Below are 23,342 nucleotides of genomic sequence, written 5' to 3' on the forward strand. Positions count from 1 at the left end.
AGCTTTGTGATCAGAGGCCACAGGCTTCTCTATCACTAATCAGCACCAGCTGTTAACTTAAAAGCAGCAAAGTCTGACCAAAAATGGAAAGGTCTTGTGAAATCATACTGACTCAGCTTCTTGACTGCATGCAGCTCTCTGTGATGCTGCATGCTTCCATATACAACAGCTGCAAAGTTAGAGTTTAAAAAAGACAGACTAGCTCCTCCCATCTGACTATTTTGGTTTTTTAAGGTGAGTGAATCTCTCTCTTCCTTCTACTTCCAATTCCAAGCAAAGCCAAACCACACAGTAAAGCAGAACTGAAGTGCACTGGCAAATTCCTGTTAAGAAATCCTATCTTACCTCATAGGAGCATCTGATCAATCTGAAGATATCCACCTCAGGATAAGGCTCTACATCATCACTGAGCAGTGAGTGAAGGTGAGGAATGGGTGGAAGAGTGCTGTCCTTATTAGTTACACTGTCCAAATACCTGGTGAGAACAAGAAAACAAAACGAGAAACCTAAGATTCAATTACACTCCCTCCCATCTTAGGGCTAATGGAATAAAGGTAACAAATAGATTAATTAAATGAAATGATGAATTTTTTTTTTTTTTTTTTTTATATCAGTACCCTGCCAAATTCTAGTCCCTGCCATTCCTTTTTCTCAGAGCTCTGGTAGCTCTCTGAATACATTATCAAGAAAAAGCTCAAATGTAGCTAGTCATACTTCACACGTAGCTCACTGAACTGATTTGGTCTTTGTGACTGTTTAAGTATGCAAAATTAAGTATGACACTTAGAATACCACTTGAACCAGGATCAGCATCCTCCAGTCTACATATCCCCATCTACTAACTGCCCAACCTTGCTGCAATGGGCTGTAAATGACTTGTCATTCCCCCGGGTACAATTGCTGTGAATGTTTTCTACGTGGCAGCTGCACAATGCTTACATCCTCAGTAAACAGTGGGGCTTTTACTTCAGAGGAAAGACAACCACATTTTTCTCTAATTCCAAATAAATTCAGTATGGATGCCTCATTCCTGGAGGTATTCAAGACCAGGTTGCTGGGGCCTCAGGCAATCAGATACAGTGCCTGTGTTAGTGGCTGTCAGCCCTGCCCATGGTAGAAGTCTGAAAACTAGGTGATTTCTGAGGTCCTTTCCAACCCAAGCCATTTTCTAATTCTATGATACTCACAAAACTTACTCAGGAAGACATTTAAAGTCTCAGCAGCACCTTGAAATCTTAACAGTACCAAATGACAGGAAATTGGACACTGCATACAGCACCATTACTTTGTATTACATGACTCCATCCAGTCTACGCACCAGCCTTCTCTAAACTCATTCATTTAAGAGTCTACCTAATTCTTCTGTTCAGTCCATTCCCAAAACAATTTCCATTGCTACCAAGGCTTTTTCTTAGAAGCAATTATAAAGCAGTAACTAAAAGCTGAAGTAATCAAAACTATTTCTGTCGATCAAATAAGTTTCTATGACAAGGTTTGGAAAATTTATTTGGATATCTTGAAAGAGTAACTTACAATTTTTGTTAGTCACTAAACATCACTGTAAGATGATACAAAGAGCATGAAGAAAGAACATGGGTGCAAAAGTACTACTATCACTAGAACATTTGCATTTAGTGAACTGGCTTAAACCTCATCACAACAGAATATAAATTAGAAAAGAAAGCAAAAACAAAAATGAAGATGCTTGATTTTCTATAATAAATACCTTCCCAAGACTGTCATGGCTTCTCCATCATCTTTGCAATTAAGCAGCTTGTCTACATTAGCATCGAGGACAGCAAGTGCTAACTGAAATATCACCTTTATTCCTTCACAGAAGAAACAATCCACAACCACCACAGCACTCTCAAATGGCATTACACTGAGGAAAAGAGTGAGGAACCAGGACAGGGAAATAGTGGATATTACACCCAAGTCCTGCATGCAGTCATAAAGCTGAGGAACATAGTCACGAGCCAACTCTTCAAAGACACCCTGATCCACCAGCGCTCCTGTTGAAAATAAAGTTCAACGTTCATTAATTTGGGAGCAACTGAACACATCATTTAGGGGAAAAAAAACGATCTTCTCTGTAGATAAACAGATACAAAAATTAAGAATATTTTACATGATTCTTATATGCACTTTCTCACTTCCATTGAAATAGATTCACTTTGATCGTAGTCAGTTTTTGTTGGTTTAATTACAGATTTCATAGGAGCTAATAAAGAGCTAAATCAGCTCTAGGACCTACAGAAGTTATACTGTGGTTTACTACTCAGTATTACTAACAGAATAGTATTTTTCAGCGTCAGTTATTGAAGGCAGCCAAGGTGACTTGCCTGTGAGGGTTTGGATTTATTCTAAGAGAACCCTTGGTTATAACTAGATCGTAACATCAGTATCTTAAGCAGTCCAAAAAGGAACATCTCAAGCATTTGTGAGTTACAGCAAAGACAGCCTCCCTGATAAGGCGAAGAGCCATTTACCTTCACTTACACAAGGAAACTGTCATCCAGCAGTAACAGCTTTCTGATAACATTTCTCTTGCAAATCAGAAGTGAAAATACACAAAGAACTCCACTGAAAATTCTCAGAGCTCCTATTTCTACCCTAATCAGATAACTGGATCTTCTGTAATTCCAATTTTAGCCTCCCACATCTTTCAGATGTTTTCCATTTAAGTCCTCTTTAGAATGCCACATGACCCTAAGTAGCTGAAAAAGCTTTTAACTAGCAAAGTATCTGCTTATGACAATTTCTCTATTCTCTCTGAGCAAGCTGTCTTGCTGTGAGCACTCACAATAGCTTCTATGCCACAAACAGTTCTTGTTACGAACTCAGCTGGGTCATTGTCTACTGCAACTTGAAGGAAAAAAATTCATAGCATACCAACAACTCTTGTATTATAGTAGTCAGGTAGCATACGTTCACACAGAGCCACCAGCAGCCAGAAAGCTTCCTCCTCTTTTGCGTAAAGGAGAAGTACTGAAGTGACAATATTCATAGCCTAAAAGAAGGACAAATATAAATTGCTTCACCCGTTTCTTTAACATCTAGCACAGTAAGTGGGCAGGCAAGTGCTTGTTACTCTTAGAAAATTAAGTAAAACCCCCCTGCAGACCTCAAACTTTTCCCAGTGCTCACAGAAAAGCCTCAAATAAGTGACAGAAGTTAATTAGTTCTAAGCTACGAAACTGTATATGTATATTTAAAAAAAACATGGTTTCTTTGCATAATCAAGGGCCTACAAAAATAAGCAAGCATCCAGTTTCACTGCTACCAACATTCTGTAAATAAGCACTGTTAGGGAATCCGAGTCCAACACAGACAAAATGCCTCCTAGTCCACTGATGATGACTGCTGATCTATTACTGCTTGTACAGGTAGTCTACATGCTCTTGGCCACTACAAGACACCGAGGCAAGTGCCTGTAACAGTGTTGGTCACAAGCAACCAAAGCTTAACAGTGAAACATAAGCCTCTCACTCTGCTTACTATCCATGTTCAACTGTTCTCTTGACAGCTTTTTTTGCAGACTGTTTTCATCCTTTTCAAATACCACAACATTGTATAATGACCTCTGAATTGTTTGCTTAGATCCTGTGACTAGACTTCTGTTAGTCTGAAGAAATGAAGCAATTCAGTGCAATTTTCTTCCCTCTTGATACCTTTAAGAATTAGCTGGTCATTTCAGATCCTGAGTCATTAACATTTCAGGGCTCCAGCTTGAACATTATCTACTCTGAAATAGCAATTAAGGTTTCAAATGAAACTCAACGTTGTAACTCAAAGTTATTTATTTTCTTTTGCCTTGTCGACCACATATGGAATATTTCAGGGCCTGAATTCTCACTGTAACCATGAATCAGCATTCTGAAAGCCATGAACCAAGTCTCAAATCTACATACAATGACCCTAACAGCTTTTTGAACTAGAAACACAGTGCCCTTCTTCTGTTAAGCAGCCTTTAAAAAGGTTATTTATCTAATGCTTCATGTCTTATTTGTTATCAAATAATTCATGATACTGTTACAATGGTTTGTATTTTCACTTACTCATGCTATATCTAAACTTCTAACAGTCAGAATTAATCAAGCTTCTTCACTAACACTCCTGATTTTGAGTTTCCTGAAACTTGAAAAAAATAGGTAAAATTTGGGTGGGAGGGAAGGGCCCAGGTGATTTGTTAAAATTATGTACCAAGAAATAATGATGTGACCAGAAACTACACATTTGAATCACAGGAATAACAACTCTGTTCAACATTAATTGTACCAGTACACCCACAGTAATATTTTGTACCTTTGTTTGTTTGTTTCCCCTGATTTAATTGTGTCAATGAGAATGTGGACTAATGTATTCAGTAAGTAGGCCAAAATTCAAAGATGAGCAATTAAAAGCCTTTTGCTGTTTAACAGCAGCTAAAGAACCTTTCTTGGGTTCATTTTCATTTTCTGTTCAGTCCTGCAGTGCACATTTGCCCAGTCTCCAGATTTACAGGCAGAAAACATATCTACAGAAAACCACGCGCAGCTCTGAGTGCGCACTGCAAATGCTTCTGCTGGTGCAGGTCCTTGCATCAAATCCCCCTGACCTCAGCACTGCTACAGTTCTGCAGCACTGGCACTTCACAGCATTTTAATGTTATCAGTGAACTTCCACGGCTAACTACTCAAGCGTGTGCAAATGAAGGAAAAGGAATAAAAAGAAAGAATTGGAATTCCAGAAACTGAAGGAGTGCTAAGATATTTCAGTTACCTGACAATATCCTATGTTTGGATTTCTAAAAGCATAAGCTGTCAACACTCTCCTTAGAGCAGCAATACCCATCTCATTCTGGAAAGCAGGGTGTTCTGGGAGGGAGCGGTGCAGATCCCTCTCTATTTCTTCTGTAGCAAGATTATACTTCCCCATTGATCTTTCCACTAGGTCCTCATAATAGCCAGGATGAGTGGCCATTTCATTAATGGCTCCTGAGTGTGGGAGAATAAAACCACAAGAAAAAACAAGGCTTAGAAGATAAAACATTCCATGATGACCATCGTCTGCTATCCTTTCATCTTGAACATCAACTTTAAAATTCAACAAGCAAATATGAAACGTTCGTTTGGAAAAGGTGATCTAAGAAAAAAAAAAAAAAAAAGGATAATGCAGACATGACTGAGAGTAGCTCTACTTGTCTTCTACTCTAGACATTTTAATATCAAAGTTTAGGAGAGGAGGAAAAAAAAAAAAACAAGTCCCTCTTTCACGTAAGATGAAAAGGCAAACACGAAGAACAAAAGAGCTGCTCCATCACTTGGTATCATGAGCTCTCTCTGCAGCTGGCTGTGGGGTTCATTATCCTAAACTCAAAACATGCCTGAGAAAGCTACTTGCCCTAAGGAGGGCATGCTCAGTTGCACAAAACACAGCATCTCAGCTGCATCCTCCAAAAAGGAGGAGAGAGGAACTGCTGAGCTTTAGTCCCCCTCCTGAGAATGTCTTGTCATTTGGAGCAGGGCACTCAACCTGTCTTAGGGACACAGTTACACACTCACAGGGCTGCTATGAGATTTCACTGGTGACTTCAACAGGACAGATGTGTCCATTCCTGCATGCATTTCCTGAAAACATCCCTTTCATGTCCATTAGTAAGGAGAAGATATCCAAGATCAGGCATTATTAGCAAAGAAATTTTTAAAAAAAGCTTAATTATGTCGTCATACAAAGTTCCTGGTGAGCTCATACTGTAAACATTTTCAAGTGTATGTGAAACTATCTCAGTAAAGGACAGAACTAGAGAAGGCATACAGAAAGTGTAAAGGTATGAAGGAAATCTGATGCATAGACAAATTTCCACGCAAGCAGTATTAGAACAAATTCCTTTAGCTTTGAAGAGAAATGCTTAAAGGGACACAGGTACAGAAAATCCTTGATGGCACAGAAAGTATGAATAGACAGAGAAAATTTTCTTCTCATTTCCCACATGGAGGCACAGCAACAAGTTCATATTTAGGAATTTCTTGCAAAAGCTTTCTGTGAAGGTCAGAAGTATAACTGGATTCAGAAATGATAACAAACACGAAGCAGGCCTGCAGATGGCTGTTAAACATCTGGAAGCCTCTAGATTATTGACTTCTGGTAGCAGAGTATACACTCTGCTTTTTTATATTCTTCATTAATTATCTGAGCCTTGTTTGAAAAAAGGATTATTTTCTTGTCTAAATAGAACGACTGCCTAAACCAGTCTGGTGCCTGTTAACAACTATGGCCTTACTTGCTCCAAACATTTTTGTTTTCTTTTTAACAACACTCTTAAATATCTTCAAAATCCTCTCTCCTCTCACGCTTTTGCTTATAGCCCACATTCCTCATCTGAACAAATACATACCTGAAAACAGCAGCCAGAGTTCCCCTCTCATGCTTTCTGGAATGCCCTTCAGCACAAGATCTCTAGTCTTCTCTGTACGATACATACACACTCCTTGACCATATTCAGCAAAGTGAATCTTCCAGGCCTGTTCTTTCAAAAATTCTTTAGCCTAACAGCAATGAAAGAAACGCATGAAGATGTCGCTCCTCCTTCTACCTGCCCCACTGAAATGCAAAGAGCTAAAAGTCTGTCATGTTTTAATTCATAAAGAAAGCAATAAATAACCTGATTACATTCACTTATTAACGAGCTGCCTTCTCCCTTTGCTTAATTCCTATCCTTCCACCCCTTGCTGTTAAAAGAACACTTTTGAAGCAGTTGTACTTCAGAACAGGCATGCAAACTCTCCTTGATTTACACCTAACTTTGTTTTTTTTTTGTAGCAAAGTAGTTTGTATTGGTAGAGCAACAGCACATGTAATGCTGTATTTCTGTGATTAATACTGCCTGTTGTAGAGACCTTACTGTGGCAGAATGAAACTTTCCTGGCTCAAATTTGTTTTAACGCAAACACAGCTTTTCTTAGACAAGCACAGGGCTCAAGATATTTTTACCAGTTTAGGGTTGAACTCTTCGGGTGACCTCCGTCGATACATAGTCATTAAAGCTTGAGTTGCTGTTGGAATGCCATTGCCATTGAGATTGAACTGTCGTTCTCCTTCTGACTCAGAGCTGAGGCTTTTATGAGTGCTGGCAGAAACAATACTATTTGATCTTGTAAACACCTGTAGAAACCAGTCACAAACAACACAGGCATGGGGTTTAAGCCTGAACTCAGGCTTTTTACCTTCTTTTACATCAGTTTCTATATGCTAAAAGCCAACTCCAAGTAAAGAAATCAAATCTCAACCAGCACAAAGCAGCACAGTTTATACCAGTATAGAATAATGTAACTGTTTCCAGTTTCCTCAACAACTCCATCCCCTGCCACCTCCATGAAAAAAAAAAAAAAAAAAGTATTCAAATCCTATTTAAGTAGTGTTAACTTTAAGTACACCCTGTCCATTACACTAGTTCCCCTGGTCTACTGTCAACATCACAGAAGTCCCCAGGTGGCTCCTTGGCTGTCCAGAATTGGCAGTACACAGACACATTTGTGTGCACGTACATATGCACTCAGATATGTTTATGCAGACAAATTATTTTGCAACCCTTACTTGAAGAAAAGTCATGTTACAGACTATTCAGCACAGAAAACAAGGACTGTTAGTTGAAAGAAAAATATCTGGCAGACAGAACTTTGACTTCCCAAACAGCTTTGAAAACTTTTACTACAGTAAGATCACATACTGCAGTTCACACTATACACCTAGAACTGCAATTAGTAGTCAGCCATGTCTATGTATGTAGACATATTAGTAATCATAATAATAATGACCATAACTACTCATTTGTTTTTACAATTCAGTAGGTAGAAAAAAAAGTTTCACCTAGGGCAAAACGCAAGCAAAATAGACACATACATGTATGTGCTTTGGAATATAACAACTATAACAATACACCAATCGTACCTCACCACTGATCAAGTGAGTAAAAAAACTGACTGAAGTTTTATACGGCAAACACAGTAGGGCTACTCAGTGCAAAACGCATACAGAGTTGTAACATGAGATCTACCTACCTAAAACCAACACGATACACCTTAAAGGCTTTTCTGCTTGCTAGGCCTTTCTGGGTTTAAAAGATTTAGTAAGTTTGTGATACTATGCACCTAAATTTCACACATAAAACCTAAGAATTCAGCAGCTACTCAGAGTGCCTAAGAAAAACTCATTAAACTACATCTTTTAAAAATTACTTTGCATAGGAATATAAGGAGGTAGTACAGAACATCGTTGCCCAGAAAAGAGTTATTTTGTTCATTTAAACATTGTGAAGTTCAGTAAGAATATACATGCCATCTCAAACATCTTTCTTCAGAATAATCAAAGTATCAGATCTAGCTGTTAGAGACCTGCATAACAACTTTAATATTAACTAGTATTTTCTTTGAAATACTGAAACTTCACCATTATTTCGACTTGGATAAGTCAAAGCAATACTCAGTTAAACAGTAAGATAACCACACTACTTTCTGAAGAGATGCACTGTGATAGTGTAGTGAAAGCAGGAGTTAAATTCGTTTCCACTTCAATGGTGAATTCTCTCACGTTGATCATGAACAAGATATTCCAGTCACAACATTTAATAGTACAGCCTATTAAAAGCAGTAGCACAGAGAAAGTAACATTTCCGTGTCCAAAAGTGTGGCCTTAGAGCAAGTTCAAGACTTTCGCCATCTTCCCTGTTAACCTGCACTGGTTAAAACCTCCTTGTAATCAGCTAGTCACGTTCCCCTCTACATACCTCGTCATCAGAGCTGATATAGCTTCCGGACATATTTTTTTCCAAGTATATTTTTGAAGTGGTTTGTTGCAGAAAATCTGAGATCCTCTGTACAAGAAAGTCTCGGTCTTTCAAGTTGGCAAACAGGAATGTCATTCTGTTTTTGGTGCTGATCGACAACGGGCTGGGCAACACACTGGAGCTATCTGCCTTTTCCACTATTGTCACCTAAGGAGAAACAGTTAGCTGCACCTTAACATCTTCTATCGTCAAGCTGCTTGCTTTAAGAAACAATTTAAGTACAATAAACCCAATGTCCTTTTCCCACTGTATCATCAGCATCCCTCTACTGCAAAACAGGACACATTAACAGACTCAGAAGCCTGAAGACAAAGACTGTTACTTCCCTACAACTGGCTTATGTACATTCTCCAGCAAAACTCCTTTTTTTTCTGCTTAATTTATTTTCCCCAGGCTTCATCTTACAAGAGGCAGCACAATAACATTTCTTTTATGAGCTTTCTGTAGGACCCTCAAAATCCTTCTCCTGGTCCCCAGCACTAGCATAGGCTGAATCAGCAGAAAAATTTACTTACTTTTTATTGCTAACATATCTATCTATCAACATCTTGCTATCTCTCTTCTCACATGGCAGCTTGTTTGGCCTTCAGCTGTTAGTAAGCTTGTCATTAATCTAACTGAATTCCAAACTGTGTGGGACAACAGTGCTGTAATATTAATATTTCTCTAGCTAAAAGGATAATGCTTTGTACAGTATTTTCTTGAAAATGGATTTAAAGGCTTCAATGCGCAGCTCAGATCCTAATTCACTTCTCTGTTCCGCCAACTTCAGTTTAATTTTGTGAACTACAAATCTCTTACAGCTCCTCATTAACACGAAGGAAGCCAGAAATTCCTCCCGCATTATATTTCCACGCTTCTTAAGAACTGCTTGAGCATAATCAGCAAATCAAATGAATTTATAGAAGCACAGGTCAAACATCATGGTAAGTAAACTCTGCTACAATGACAGCTGAAAACCCATGTTATGTACATTCAAGTAGACACAGATGCCTGAAGAGCTGATCTTGAAGACTATACATAGAGGGGCAGTGAACAGCACAGTGAATAACACTATTTAAAATCTTTTCCAATCACCATTTCTGAATCAATACTTTGCCACTGACTTCTGTATCAAAACCATTCCAGGTCATCACAGAACACTGGGTCTGAAGCAAAGCTTTAATGAAACAGAAAGCTTCCCTTTCAGCTGTTAACAAAACTGATTTATCATCTCAATGGTTGGCACTACCATATGTTACTGTTCTCCTTGCTGGTGCTGAGACCTTACATGTTCACAAAAAAAAAAAGCCAAAAAAAAAAAAAACCCAAAGCATTTCTTTCTTCAACTATTTGTTTAAGCTTTCGGGCTGCTTCAAATCACATGCTGCTGAGGTTGTGGTTATCAAATCAGTTGCTGAATACACTTACAGAAAAAGGGGCCCTGTCAAACGCAGACTTTGTTCCCTCTTCTACCCGGTTACTCAGAGGACTGTCGCTCCCTCAGAATTCCAGACAAACAGTGCAACCATAATCAAGTGCCTCTTCTCAAATAACCAAGGTCATTGCAACACACCATTTAGAAGTGGTACTTCAAGGTTTCCAAACAAATACGATTTGTTTTGGTTCCTCAGATCTGCTAACTGAACTTGTTTGGATAAGCTTTGCTAATACTCTCAAGACTACACATTTCTCCATCAACCCACAAAGCAAGTCAATTATACAAAACCTCCCCAGTCTGATTTTTTTTCCCCATTGCATCTAACTTGCATTATGTTTACTGAAAAACTACTTTACGCAATTCTCTTTAAAAAGAGCTTTACACTCATTTGTTAAACGTTTACAAATGCTTTCCAAGTACAGCAGTAAATGATTTCAAATTTGTCCATATTAAGAGATGACTGAATTCATTAGTATTACAAATATTTTGTAAATCTGACACAATCAGGTTTTACCTGATAGATTTGTTAGTAAGAAGTCCTACTCACCTATGTAGGAATTCTTATCCCACTCTATGAGACACAAGTATACCACAGAAACATAAAACAGAAAGCAAATTATGCAAGAGGATTGATTCTTGAAGATCATGGAAACTGACAAGGAAAACTCCCAGGGAATTTTAGTAGTAGGAACTTAGTTCTAAGATACATACAGTCATTAAGTATCACACAGAACACATCCGAATAGCATGCTCACAGGAAATTAATCAGATGAGATTTTCTCCAACAGTGGGGAAAAAAAAAAAAAAAAAGCTATGATGCAATTTCCAAAACAGTATTACTTGATTTTTTTGCCCCACTAATCTGCAAGTATTTACCTCTCGAAGAGGGATAATAAGGCTGCACAAGTTCTCTTCCTTACTAGTAAAGCAGATGTAGTTTGTAGAAACAAACATCTGACCCAAAATATGCATTTTGTTGAACGGAGTCCACAGAGTACAGTCCGTGTGCCCATCTAGTTTCTCATCCTTGGGAAGTCGGAACAAAGCACGGTATCTCTCACTCTTTGCTCTGGCATCAAGATCCCTAAAACAAACCAAAAAAACACACCATAAAAAAACTGTCTCTTGTTCTAAGAAATAGATAATACTTTTTAATTATATTTTACATAAGCTGTTGCATATTACCTACAACATACAACTCAGTTACTAATACTGAGCATACAGCAAATAGCATAAATAGTAAGCTTGTAAGGGGTATATAAGCTCCCTTGCTGGGAGATTCTAAGACTACATAAGAAGAAGAAACCTACTCCAAATGAGTTAGAAACAACGACCCTGACTTCTCAAAAGAAACAGACTAGGTGATCTTATGGCACTTGGTCCTATTTTCTATCTGCGCATGGAGTGAACCCAGTGGACGTGAGGCAACAGCTGCAAATTGTGACAAGGGTGGTCTGGATATTAGGTACAAGAAAAAGTTTCCTCAGAGAAAAGGTGGTTAGACACTGGAACAGACTGCCCAGGCAGGTCACCACCCCTGGAGGTACTGAAGAGATGTGGGGATGTGGTGCTTAGAGGTATGGTTCAGCATTGGACGTGTAGCACCAGGAGAATAGTCAGACTCAGCGATCTTAAAGGTCTTCTCCAACTCAAATGATTCTATGATTATTAAATAAGAGACCACATAACTCTATCCTAAAATTGTTACTCTGAGGTTGATTTATTAATACAATGGAGTCTGTAGGGCTATACTCAAATAATTTCAAGATTTAGTCTTGCTAACACATTTAGTGCAGAACACTGAAATATTACAGGTCTACACAACAAAAGAAACAGTAGGCAAATTTCAGAGATAAAATACATGTCAGATGTCACAAAACAATGAGAAATACAGCGAAAGACTGATTACAACTCCGTATGTTGACCATTTTAGTATACCACACAACATAAGAAGTTCAAGACAGAATTCATCACCCAACATAGTTTTTAAATTCCAGCTGTAGGACCAAGTATGAATGTTAGACATATTTTCTTGAACAGGTCTTACAACAGATTATCTAATGCAGCCTGTGTCAAGAGATACATAAAAGAGCTTCTGAACAAAGGAGAACACGACTCAAATATTTCTCCCATTCTGCATATTTGTATATTTTCCTGTTCCTATTTCAACAGGAGACCGACTAATTGTATCTAAACAACTCCACACCTTTTGCCACCATCTAGAATCAATCATTCCTTTCCTTTTTGAATAACACTACATAGCAGCATCATTAGAAAACTTAAAGCTTCTCTACAGAATGATGTAAGTAAAAAGAATGAGGCGAAACAAACGAGTAAGGGTCAGTGCTACGCACCGTTTCAGTGCAGATACTTTTTTGGGAGATTTCCTTTTCAGTTTGGGTAATGATCTGTCTTGTTCAAACCCTTCATTGTCCAAAAGTTGTCGCATAGCTATATTGGCAAGCTGTTCCATTAGTTTAAATGTCTCACTGATATTAAGGAATACTGAGAAGAAGTGTTCACTGGACCTGGTGCTCACTTTGATCATATCAGGGAAGAGCAGAGTAGCATTCTTCTCAAGTTGAGTGATATCAACCCAACGGATAACTAACTTTGCTGAACAGAAGCAAACAAAAATGCAGTCCAAAAAAGTTAGTATATTCCAAAGCATTCACCTTCCAGTTACTATAAAACGTATTCACTTGAAATTTTCTTGCATCTTGAGAAGTTAGAAGGGCAGCATAAATGACACAGCTAGTATAAACAAATCATATCACCTGACAAACAGTAGATAAAACAGTTTAAATATCATTTATTTCTGTACTGAACACCCACATGCAAAGCTGGGCTAACATAATTCGCACTGTCACAGCACTTGACCAAACTCCTGATGTTCTCTCTTTCAAGGAAAGCAAGGAAACTTATTTTGAACACATTAGACAGGCTTCCCACTACTCCTCAACAACTAAAGCAATTTAATATACTGTTTTAAATAAACTGTATTTACCACTGGATTTTGAAACGTCTTTAATTTAATCATAATACAGCGTCCTACTTAAAAACAGATAAGTACTTCAGTAGCTAGACAAGAATCATAAAAGATTTTGTGATTAAAAAAAAAAAAAAATAAATGAATCGCTGCATACAAGCATGATAGATTTAATACTGCCACTGTCCAAGTATTTAGTTAGCCTCTCCTAACATGCAACCAAGTACGGTAACAAGTGCACGGTTCAGCAATATAGACAACTAGGGAACTGCTTCTTGTTTCTACTTCACTCAGCATTGCTTTTGCATCCCATATATATCAGCAGCAAATAGTAACAAACCACAGAAGACTCCCTAACAATTCTGAGACACACAAGCCACCACTTCACTGTAAAACGTACCTTCCCGTCCCATTAGGAAAGAATAAAAGCAAAGGTGATTAATGCTGAGATACACCCAGCCCTGACGAGGAACTTTCCCCTTCCAGTAACTACAAGAGTAGTAGTTCACTAATTTCTCTTCTTCTGGCATGCCAAACAGCTTGTGAAACTTCACTATGGCCTCCTTAAACTTCTCGGTATCATCATCCTCCTTGATGCCGTTGATTTTGTTGTACTCAGCAATGATACCCTGGAAGGGAGTGAAAGAAGTTCACAGTATATTAAGTGCTGCGGGTTATCAGATAGCCTTATCAGCACTGCATGCAATGGTGAGGGCTACAAAAGTTAACTGTGAAAGCAATGAAGTATTTTACTTGTTTATTACTACTCTATTCATTCCTTCACTTACGTAGTTTTGTTGTGGCTTTTTTTTTTTTTTTTTAACCTTACTCAAGGCTGTCTTGATGATTACTTCGCTCCCTACCATGAATGTATCAAAAGTAACCAAACATCAACCACTCAGCTGCTGTGCCACTTTAAATCTGCAAACCCATCTCAAATACACTACTACCACTACAAACTACTACTTAAGGCACCTGTGATTTGTAAACTTTCTCCCTTCCACAAAAATAAGTACTGTGCACAATCCAATAGAATTTCACTAGAAAATCTTCTTCTAAAGAAAGGACAACTTCTATGCTCTCTTAGTGGATTTTAAGCAAAATAAAGTAGGAGAATAAGAAAAATATTGCATTTGATGCCTCAAAGACTACAGCAGTTTATTCTCTGTGCTGAAGTTCTGCTCTATTTGTTTTCCAATCTCTCACATCACTTTTTCTTATTGCTTTTTATGTTGTAGAAAGTAAAGATGCTTTGTGCCTTCAAACTGTCAGTTTGCACAGAAAGTACAGCAAACAACAGCAAAGCATCACTCATTCTAACCTAAACCATCCTGTGATTCTGTGATCTGTTGGACAAATATACAATATTTTAAAAAGTCTACAAAGCACTCTAAAAGTCTAGAAAGTAACAACTTCCTTAAGGACAATATTTCACGGAACAGATGACAGCTAGAACAGTCTGTTTCCATGAGCATCTGTAGCCTTCCTGTCTGATCCTCTGGTAAAACTCATTCTAACAACTAAGGAATTCCTAAGACAATGACTTACTATAGGAAATGGTAAAAGCAATGAGACAAAGCCGGTGCTTAGAATATACAAAAATTAAGTACAGTAACTTTGCTTACAATCAATATTCTAACAAATTACTTATTTAAGCACAGATGAAGCATCTTAAGAAGTGTATCTACTCTCTACTCCTTCAGGAGAGAAAGATGTATTGGCAAAACCAAAACCAAACCAAACTAACTAGTAACTCCACTGTCTCTATAAAAAGTGTGTGTCAACACTGTGCGATTTAACCACACAGAAAAGAGCAAGGAGCTTTATACAACAAGCACATGTAAAACTGCAATTAAGTACGAAAAGAGAAGTTACACAGAAAGCCACCTCAGCTTAAGACAGAAGCAAAACTTAATTTCAGACCCCTTAATGTTTGTAGACATGCATGTAATGTTTTCAATCACACTGCTGTAGTCATGTATGCTAATCACTATTCTCTTCATTTTTATATAAGTTGCCGTTCAAAATCTGGCCTAATTTCAAAGACGGAGCAGCCTTGGGAGCGTTACGCTGCATTTCTCTAGAATTCACAACAGTCTTCCTTTCAGTCATATCTGTCAGCATTTACAATAATATACATAACCACCTGTATTTTTCCTCTGACAAACGTATTTATGTCATTCTCATTTTCAAAGATTGACAGAGTTTGCAACAAATTCTGTTCAAGCCATTCCCAGTGTTCAGTGATTTCCTTCCTTGAGCAACCTGCATATATAAAAAAACAATAAAAAAAAAAAAAAATCAAATAATCACAAAATAACCAATGTCTACATTGTCTTAATCACAAAGGACTCAAATAAAACTTGCCATTAACTACAGATGTAATCTTTCACCATATAACACATGCTGTCTCCTTGGAAATTCAAAACTGCTCTCCCATAGGACTGCAATTTAAAAGGAAATAGGCAGCCCTCTTCAAGATGTATAAAGGGCTTATGTCAGTATGATGAGCAACAAAACTATAAAATATGAATTTTAACTGCACTAAATGACACCGTGCTAGCCAGCTGAAGAGCTGGCCAAGAAATCACCTGCACCTACCGGGACCAGCTCCTGGTATAAAGCTAGAACTAACGTGCAAATCTTTGCTTCTTAAGGCAGGGTTTTAATAAATGCAATTTTTATGTTGTCACTCTATTCTCAACACTTCACAGAATGAAGGCAATTGAGTCAAAAATTGTGATTTTCAGTATTTTTCAGAAAAGAAACATTACCTGTTCACATCTTTATGAAGATTAATTAAAAGGATGTAAATCCAACTAGGAAACAGAGACAATACTGCATCTCAGTTTTGTTCAAACACCACTTCAGTTTATTTTAATCAGAACAAGCAAGTGTATCTACCTGCTAATTAAAGCCTACAGAATACAAGAACATACAGCCATTTATGTGAAACGAGCATTAGGAAGAGGATGCAATACAACTAGCTGCTAATTATACATTTTGCAACTTACCTACAGGCACAAGTTGTCTATGCTGGTGCTTGCTATGACATTTTAACATAAATATTTCAGTCATTTGTACAAGAAATCATTGCGGCCTTCTTGGTTACATATCAAACACTTGTCTTCCTCATCATTCACCAATGATGATGAAAAAATATTTCCAGAAAACACCATCAGTGCTTTACACAACTCCAATGAAAGCAACACAGTGCAATGTTCCTGTGCGTTTTCCATGCTAAATTCAAATGTACAGCTTCAATATGGATTCATACATCACGTTGCACAATAGTCTGTATGCTTAAGCAAACCTATTTCAGATCCACAAGTGATTGCTATCACTGCTTCTCCTAAAAACTGCTGGATGCAACCAGATCTTTCTGGAACTCAAAAGGCACTCTAAAGATCAATTTATTTCTTGTTGGCTTTTGCATTGCTCTAAGAAGTAATGACTAAATACAAGAAAAACATATTTTAAACTAGACTCTCATCAGAACAGTGGCTCATCTCTTGAAGAGCTGTGGCAAGCAATGCAGACACTACCATGACTCTGCCTATCCCCTGTTTGTGGTCCATGGGTTACTATTAATGTAGTTATGGTCAATATCTTCAACCTGCAATCTCCCATCTCGCTGTTTTCATTGCTTTTTGTCTCTGTTATCTTAGAGTTCACTCTCCCAGACAGTGTCATCTACAGAAAACCATGCAAGCAGGCCAAAATCCAGACATGCTGTGGAGCAGTTCAAGCCAAATTCTCCTCACAGTCAAGACTTTTTTCTTTGCTTTATTTACTCAGGATTCAAGTAACACATTCACTGTGAGATTTTAAACTACTGTTCTACTGACTTTGCTACTGCCAAGTCTCTGCCTATCTCTGCATGTTATAAGCATTCATAATTTTACCACTGTTGGCCTTTCAGGTGAATCGATACCTCAAAATCTGAGGGAAGAAAAACAAACAAGCCTACTCAAAGCTGACCACCGCACTTTGGAACAGAGCCCTTCAAGATCAGTAGGGATTAAAAGGGAAAATAGCCACAATATTACTATATTCTACTAATCACTTCACTCCCTCCTCTAAAAGAATACTCATTTTAAAGCTTGCCCCACGGCTGAAATTATGATTGAACAACACCCTGGTAGACTGAGCCACTGTTCCTCATCTTTGGGGAGCAAACTGATCAGTGTGTTAAACATAAGCTGGAATGGTAAGGCATCTGCAGATGACAGGAGTTGCAGGAAGCATGCATGGTGCATGGAGAGAGCAAGAGAATGAGCAGCTGCCCTGCAGGTGAGGTAGAGTAACAGCACAAACAACATAGGGTCATCTCTGGGCATCAGGGTTAGCTTTCAAGCAGCTGGCTTCATTTGTCTATAGTAAGATATGGAGGCATAGAGGCAACAAGACTGAGTACAGGTCTGAAAAGAAAATTAACAAGTCATGGCCAGTTTTATCACCCAAACACTTAGCTGTAACGCCTGTTAGTCAACTTGAACTGCTGCCATTTACAGAAGGCACTATAAGAAAAGCTGAAATACCTCAGGGAGTCTACAATTGGTCTTTCCAGTAATGGCAGGTTCTGAAATTGAACAGCAAAGCCCTTAATCTGTGCATATACATATATGCACTCCAAAACTTGAAACACTTTGTTAACCAGAGAACACAGGCTTTCTTCAAAACCTTTTCCAAGGCATGTAGCAATTCCAACTACCCATGCTCACTTATCTACTTCATCTAGTCCAACCATCAACCCATCAGCACCATGCCCACTAACCATATCTCTCGGTGCCATACGCACATGCCTGTTGAGCACCTCCAGGGACAGTGACTCCACCTCCTCCCTGGGCAGCCTGTTCCAGGCACTCACCACTCTTTCCGATAAAGCTTTTCCTAATATCCAACCTGAACTTTCCCTAGCACAGCTTAAAAGCCAATATATCTCATTCCCTTGCTAGTTTCCTGGGAAAAGAGACCTCCTACTCTCCTGCCCTTCTCCTCACCTGCACATATTCAACACACCACCACACCGGAGACAATGCTGTTAAGAAATCTGCTTTACGGAGCTATAAAGCTGCAAATCTAATCAGTTAACATTCTCATACAGCCAAGATCCATACATCTAATCCCAAAGCAAATTCATATCCACATCAAAAAGTGAATTATAAACAGTCCTTGCATCTATACATAACTTAAGTAGTCATTTCAGAGCAAACAAAACCTCTAGGATTATTTTTTCCCCAGAGGAGCCTCATGCAGAAGGTCAAATGTCATACAGCATTTATGAAACAGGAAGCAATCACATTTCTTCCCATCATTCTGCATAGCTACTCACTGGAGATAGAGGTTACTGCTTTATGGAAGGCATGGGAGGATAAGACAAATCTGCAAAAATAAGAGACTACAAGCACCAAGTAAACAGTATTCTACCTATGGGGAAACAAGAGAGACAGCTATACAATGTAGAATTTTTAAAATAAAAAATAACCAAGCCAATCACCCAGCCTGATATTATATTGTTAAAATTCAAGAAAGAGTTTAAAAAAAAAAACTGGGAACAGGTATATGCATTAACTACTTTGTTAGCAATTTCAGTTGGAGTTCAGATTCAGAGCTGGGACTGTACTATCTTCCCAGTTTCCATTTCAAGAGAAGCCAGGTGCCCAGTCTGGGTAATTTTGGGGGCCACAGCACAGGGCCATAGCATATTACTTCTCCTCCCATGTTTCAAATGCTCTCATCAGTCAGGAATGCTGCACTTTCGAAGTGCTAAAGGAGTAAGCCATGGGCACATAGAAGAACATAAAGGTTGAGGGACCTTAGACTGCCTGCCTGGGAATCAGTTTGAGAGATGAAAAGCAGTAAGTAACATAAGCCTCTCTTCCCATTCCTGGCCTGGCCAGTTCTGTCTTTACTCAGCTGGCAGGATGCTCTCTTAGTTATGTAGCAAAGTACCCAGGAAGAAAAAATCTACACGTCATTATACTTGTCCTTACCACAGGCAATAGTCCAATAGACCAAGGAGTCTGGTGCTTGATAGAGGATTCGATACGGTGCCACTCTGGCACTGGAGTCCAACACAACATCAAGAGTACCCACAAGGAGACCTACGGAAAAGGAAATTCTCATAAATACAGAGTGATGAATCATCTGAATCCCCAAATAAAGAGGCTTCACATGCCCCAACCCCTCAATTCACCCTCCTCAGCAAAAGGCAGACGTATGTACTAATTACTATATCTGTTTTCTTGAGTTATAATGAGGAAGAGTGACTCAACAGGGAAAAATATCTTCGGTTTCAAGATGACTTCAATTTTAAACATACATCAACCCCAGGGTAAAGGGAGACAAATTGAAGCAAAGCATAAGGTAGCTATTTCATGAAGCTATTTACAAGTTCAGCTCTTTTCTGTTTCATATACTTTTGGAGCCCTAGAGGAAAGAACAAACAAATAAACAATAGTGGAAAAAAACAACAACCCGGACAATATAACCTGTAAGAGTTCAACATTCAGATGTCAGCTAGGAAAAAAACAGACTTCTGGCAAAGACAATTATGCTATTTAATGGTCTGATTCTTAGCACAGAAAAGATCAAAATGCTTTACAGTCAAACTGTTTTTCCGTTACAAGGATACTGCTGAAATACAAAGCCATACTGTTATTCTGCAGTAGCACAGAAAAGTCTTTGCTGCTGTGGGGCCATCAACAGTTGCATAATTCAGTAATTTTTAACTTTATTTTTACAATTTCCAGATGCTATTTTATTAAGAAATTGCACAGAAAACTAGCCCCAACAAAATCCTCATTCTCACAAAATGCTTATTTATTCTTAAAAAATGCCAAGGATTTTTCCCTTTTCATCTTCAAAAAGAATTTTCATCTTCCCCGCGGAGATCTGGATTATTAATTCTCATGTTTAAGTCCTCAGCAAACTCCTGCTCTTAAGAACAGATGAGATAACTTTCAAAGACTTGGTTGTTTCCCCCGCAAGTATTCACTGGGGCAGAAATCATCAGAAATCATTTATTTTTAATGGCTGAAATAAACTGCATGCACCAGAAGCCATTCAGAAACAATGCTGTTAAAATGCTCTTCTCAATTTCAACTAGCTGTTTTCCTCTTTTACTGTCACAGTTTTGTGAGTTCCCCATTCTGTACGGTCCTGACGGGTACAGAAGATTTCTCCCTAGCTGTTCCTCTTCCAGTTTAGCTGTATGCATTATAAAGACATAAAAGCACTACCCATTTTCTCTTCTTAGCAGACTTTTTAAATTAGAACTGCAAAAGACATCTGGAAATTACCCACGTATCAGTGATCTTGTATTCCCCCATTTTATGTATTCCACTGGTGTAGAGAAAGAAGTCTTATGCACAGATCTTTACAGGCCACATGAAAATACCACCTCTTCCTTCCTGATACGTTAATGCTCACCACCTTTTAATCCAAGAGTTCTGAAATACATGAGAAACAAGCCTACACATGCTATCATCATTCCCAGATAATGCTGGAAAGTTGTGTATTGTTACAGAATACAAACAGAAAATACTAATGTAAAATCTCTCAATGTTCTCAATGTTCAAGCTACCTTCAGTTCTTACTGCCGCCTATTTAGTTGTAGGTCTTTCATCTCTCCTGTCTATTACTTGTATATAGTGACAGGATACCTCTGATCAGTACACTGCCACCTTTCCTAGATACTCAACAGACTGAAGGAGATGAAAATATTCCTTTAAACTTCCAATACCTTGCCTTTTTTTTTTCCCCCCCTTTACATATCCTCTCCACTCAACTGCTACAGAAAGAGTACAGCTCTGACTCAGAAAGGAAACACACACGGGTACATAGTAACTTTCAACCACAGACCAAGCCAGACACTATGCTGAATTAATCTGGGTTTGCTGCTCACTTGCAAACATTATTCTTGTTTTGCTGCTTCACATTTGATACTGACAGTACCAAACATACAAAATGCATGAGACAGTATCTATAGAATCTTGTAGACTGGCCAATGTAATCTTCCCTGAGGAGCAGATACACTGTTAAGTCTCCATAATCTTTAAAAATACGCTTGTTCCTTTTGTTGTGTCATAACCCCCAACTGTGTTGACATATGGGTGGTCCTACCCAACAATTCTGGCACTAGTTCTAGGAGGGTGCTGCACCCAGAAAAAAAAAAGGGGGATGCTCAGCTGAGGTCAGAGAGCTGAAACAAACCTACTGACTTGGGCAGCAATACCAACGTAAGCAAACCTTCCCATCCCATCTCCTTCTTCATCATTTCCTGGAGATAGGGAATGACAGGCACAACCCCAGCTCCAAACAACAGGAACAACAGCATAAGGTAGAGCTATGTTTTCAAGAAAGGTGGTGAGAGACAAGGAAGAGTCGCCCAGTCTCTTCCCAGCAATCGGGTTGTAGAAATATCTCTGAAATACAGTTTAAGGAACAAACGCACAGAACTCAGAAGATCCCACAGAAAACTCAAACACCAGCAAAATCCAGCTTTACCAAATCTGCTGCAACAGAGTTTCTCTCATATAATGAAATAGCTTTGATGGATGATACACAGATATTTAGGATATAGTTCACACATTCTTATAGTATAAAGAAACTTAACATGTATACTCTCGTAATCATACAATTATGCCTTATCACCATCCTTCAGGAACTGTTCCATTTTGCACTGTAAGTCAGTTTTTATTTCTTTTCAGTGCAGACAGATGATGCCATCAGAATGAAGTCGCAGGAATTCCAATAACCACTGACCAATTTCTTTGTAAGTAATACAAAAATAAGAAGTTTGCTAAGTCCATATAAAAATGCAATAAGAAAAAAAAATATCATTGTTTGATTGGTCCTTGAACAGCCAGTGACTGATGCATACAACAATCACATAGCTATGCTGCTTGCAGATTTTTCACCCATTATTTCCATCAGGTTGCTGACTGCAACAAAACAAAATCAAACCTGCAAGTCCTTGTTCGAGTGAGCCTTTTTTATCAGTGAAGATGTAATGCGTGTGTTAAAAATTTGTGGGATTAGCATCTGACTAACACATGACAGCCCTAATCCTGAAGGCAGCCAAGCACGAGTAACCTTATACTGTGCAAAAGTCCAATCTCAAATGGCACACATCTAGAGTAACCATACCTAGATAGGGGAGCAGAAAGGGAAAGGTGAGGGATAACAGCCGGGCAAATGCTCTACCTCACACTACTAGAAGGATGTATGATGTACTAGAGGGTGGTACTGTCAAGTGCTTCAGTTATTCCACGCAATTTATAGAAAAACACAAAACAGTATTATGTTTTACTTATCTGACCGCTATGCCTCACATTTAAACTGAGCAGAGCTATAATCATAGAATGAAGTGTAAGAATCCATACACCAGCAATGACTTTTTCAGGTGTTTTTTACTAAAAGGGTCTACAATCACAGACAACCTGGCTTTGTCCACAACATGGACTCCCTCCCTGCCTTCCACCTGATACATCCTTTTCAGCTTTAGCCTTGGCAGTCCTCAAGTCTCAGGTGCTATCAGTGCATACCAATGATCTGCAACACCTCCATTCTTCCGTATCACAGGGAAATTGCATCAAGCCTTGCCTACAGCTGGAATGAGCTCACTGCAATTGCTGCAGCTGACACCTAGGAACACCCTCCTCTCCTCCTGTTTGCCAGATGACAAGCACGTGTTAATTGCCAGGCTCCAGAGAGCTGAATCCTGTCATGCCACCAGCACTGCTACATCCTCCCAGCTCTATGACTAGCCACGACTCCTGTAGAGAGCCCAAGAATCAGGCAGACACCAAGATGCTTGAAAGGGAGCAGTCAATAGCTCTTACAACTTGAGCAGAGGGGTGAACACAAGGCAGAAGAACTATGCAGGCCACAGCACTACGTATGTGTGCAATACAGAAGAACAGCAAATGTTTCTCACTTATTCTACTCCCCTTTTTTTTTCCTACTCCTTCAGCAGCCAACCTCCAGTGGCTCAGCCGGGGTGGGGACAGCAGAAATCACACATTTGATTCCGTGTGGCTTTACACTCTGTATATTGCCCTCACTAAATCTGTCAGAGATGTTTGATTTAGCATCTTGCCAGT

General features: G+C 38.7%; 1 protein-coding gene across 1 annotated transcript in view; it reads right to left on the reverse strand.

Annotated features, from left to right (window-relative positions):
* TBC1D9 (TBC1 domain family member 9) overlaps nucleotides 1–23,342 on the reverse strand; it is a gene marked incomplete at both ends in the record, with an annotated part of 41,736 nt that overhangs the window by 10,440 nt on the left and 7,954 nt on the right. The window contains 12 exons of the mRNA XM_079534971.1: nucleotides 346–475; nucleotides 1,727–2,012; nucleotides 2,893–3,010; nucleotides 4,762–4,976; nucleotides 6,377–6,527; nucleotides 6,973–7,143; nucleotides 8,765–8,971; nucleotides 11,121–11,328; nucleotides 12,599–12,860; nucleotides 13,634–13,862; nucleotides 15,380–15,498; nucleotides 19,230–19,340. Of these exons, the coding sequence (XP_079391097.1) occupies nucleotides 346–475; nucleotides 1,727–2,012; nucleotides 2,893–3,010; nucleotides 4,762–4,976; nucleotides 6,377–6,527; nucleotides 6,973–7,143; nucleotides 8,765–8,971; nucleotides 11,121–11,328; nucleotides 12,599–12,860; nucleotides 13,634–13,862; nucleotides 15,380–15,498; nucleotides 19,230–19,340 (2,207 nt within the window). The remainder of the gene's footprint in view (nucleotides 1–345; nucleotides 476–1,726; nucleotides 2,013–2,892; nucleotides 3,011–4,761; nucleotides 4,977–6,376; nucleotides 6,528–6,972; nucleotides 7,144–8,764; nucleotides 8,972–11,120; nucleotides 11,329–12,598; nucleotides 12,861–13,633; nucleotides 13,863–15,379; nucleotides 15,499–19,229; nucleotides 19,341–23,342) is intronic.

This window comes from Tetrao urogallus (genome assembly GCF_951394365.1).
Source record: "Tetrao urogallus genome assembly, chromosome: 4".
Classification (NCBI taxonomy): Eukaryota; Metazoa; Chordata; class Aves; order Galliformes; family Phasianidae; genus Tetrao; species Tetrao urogallus.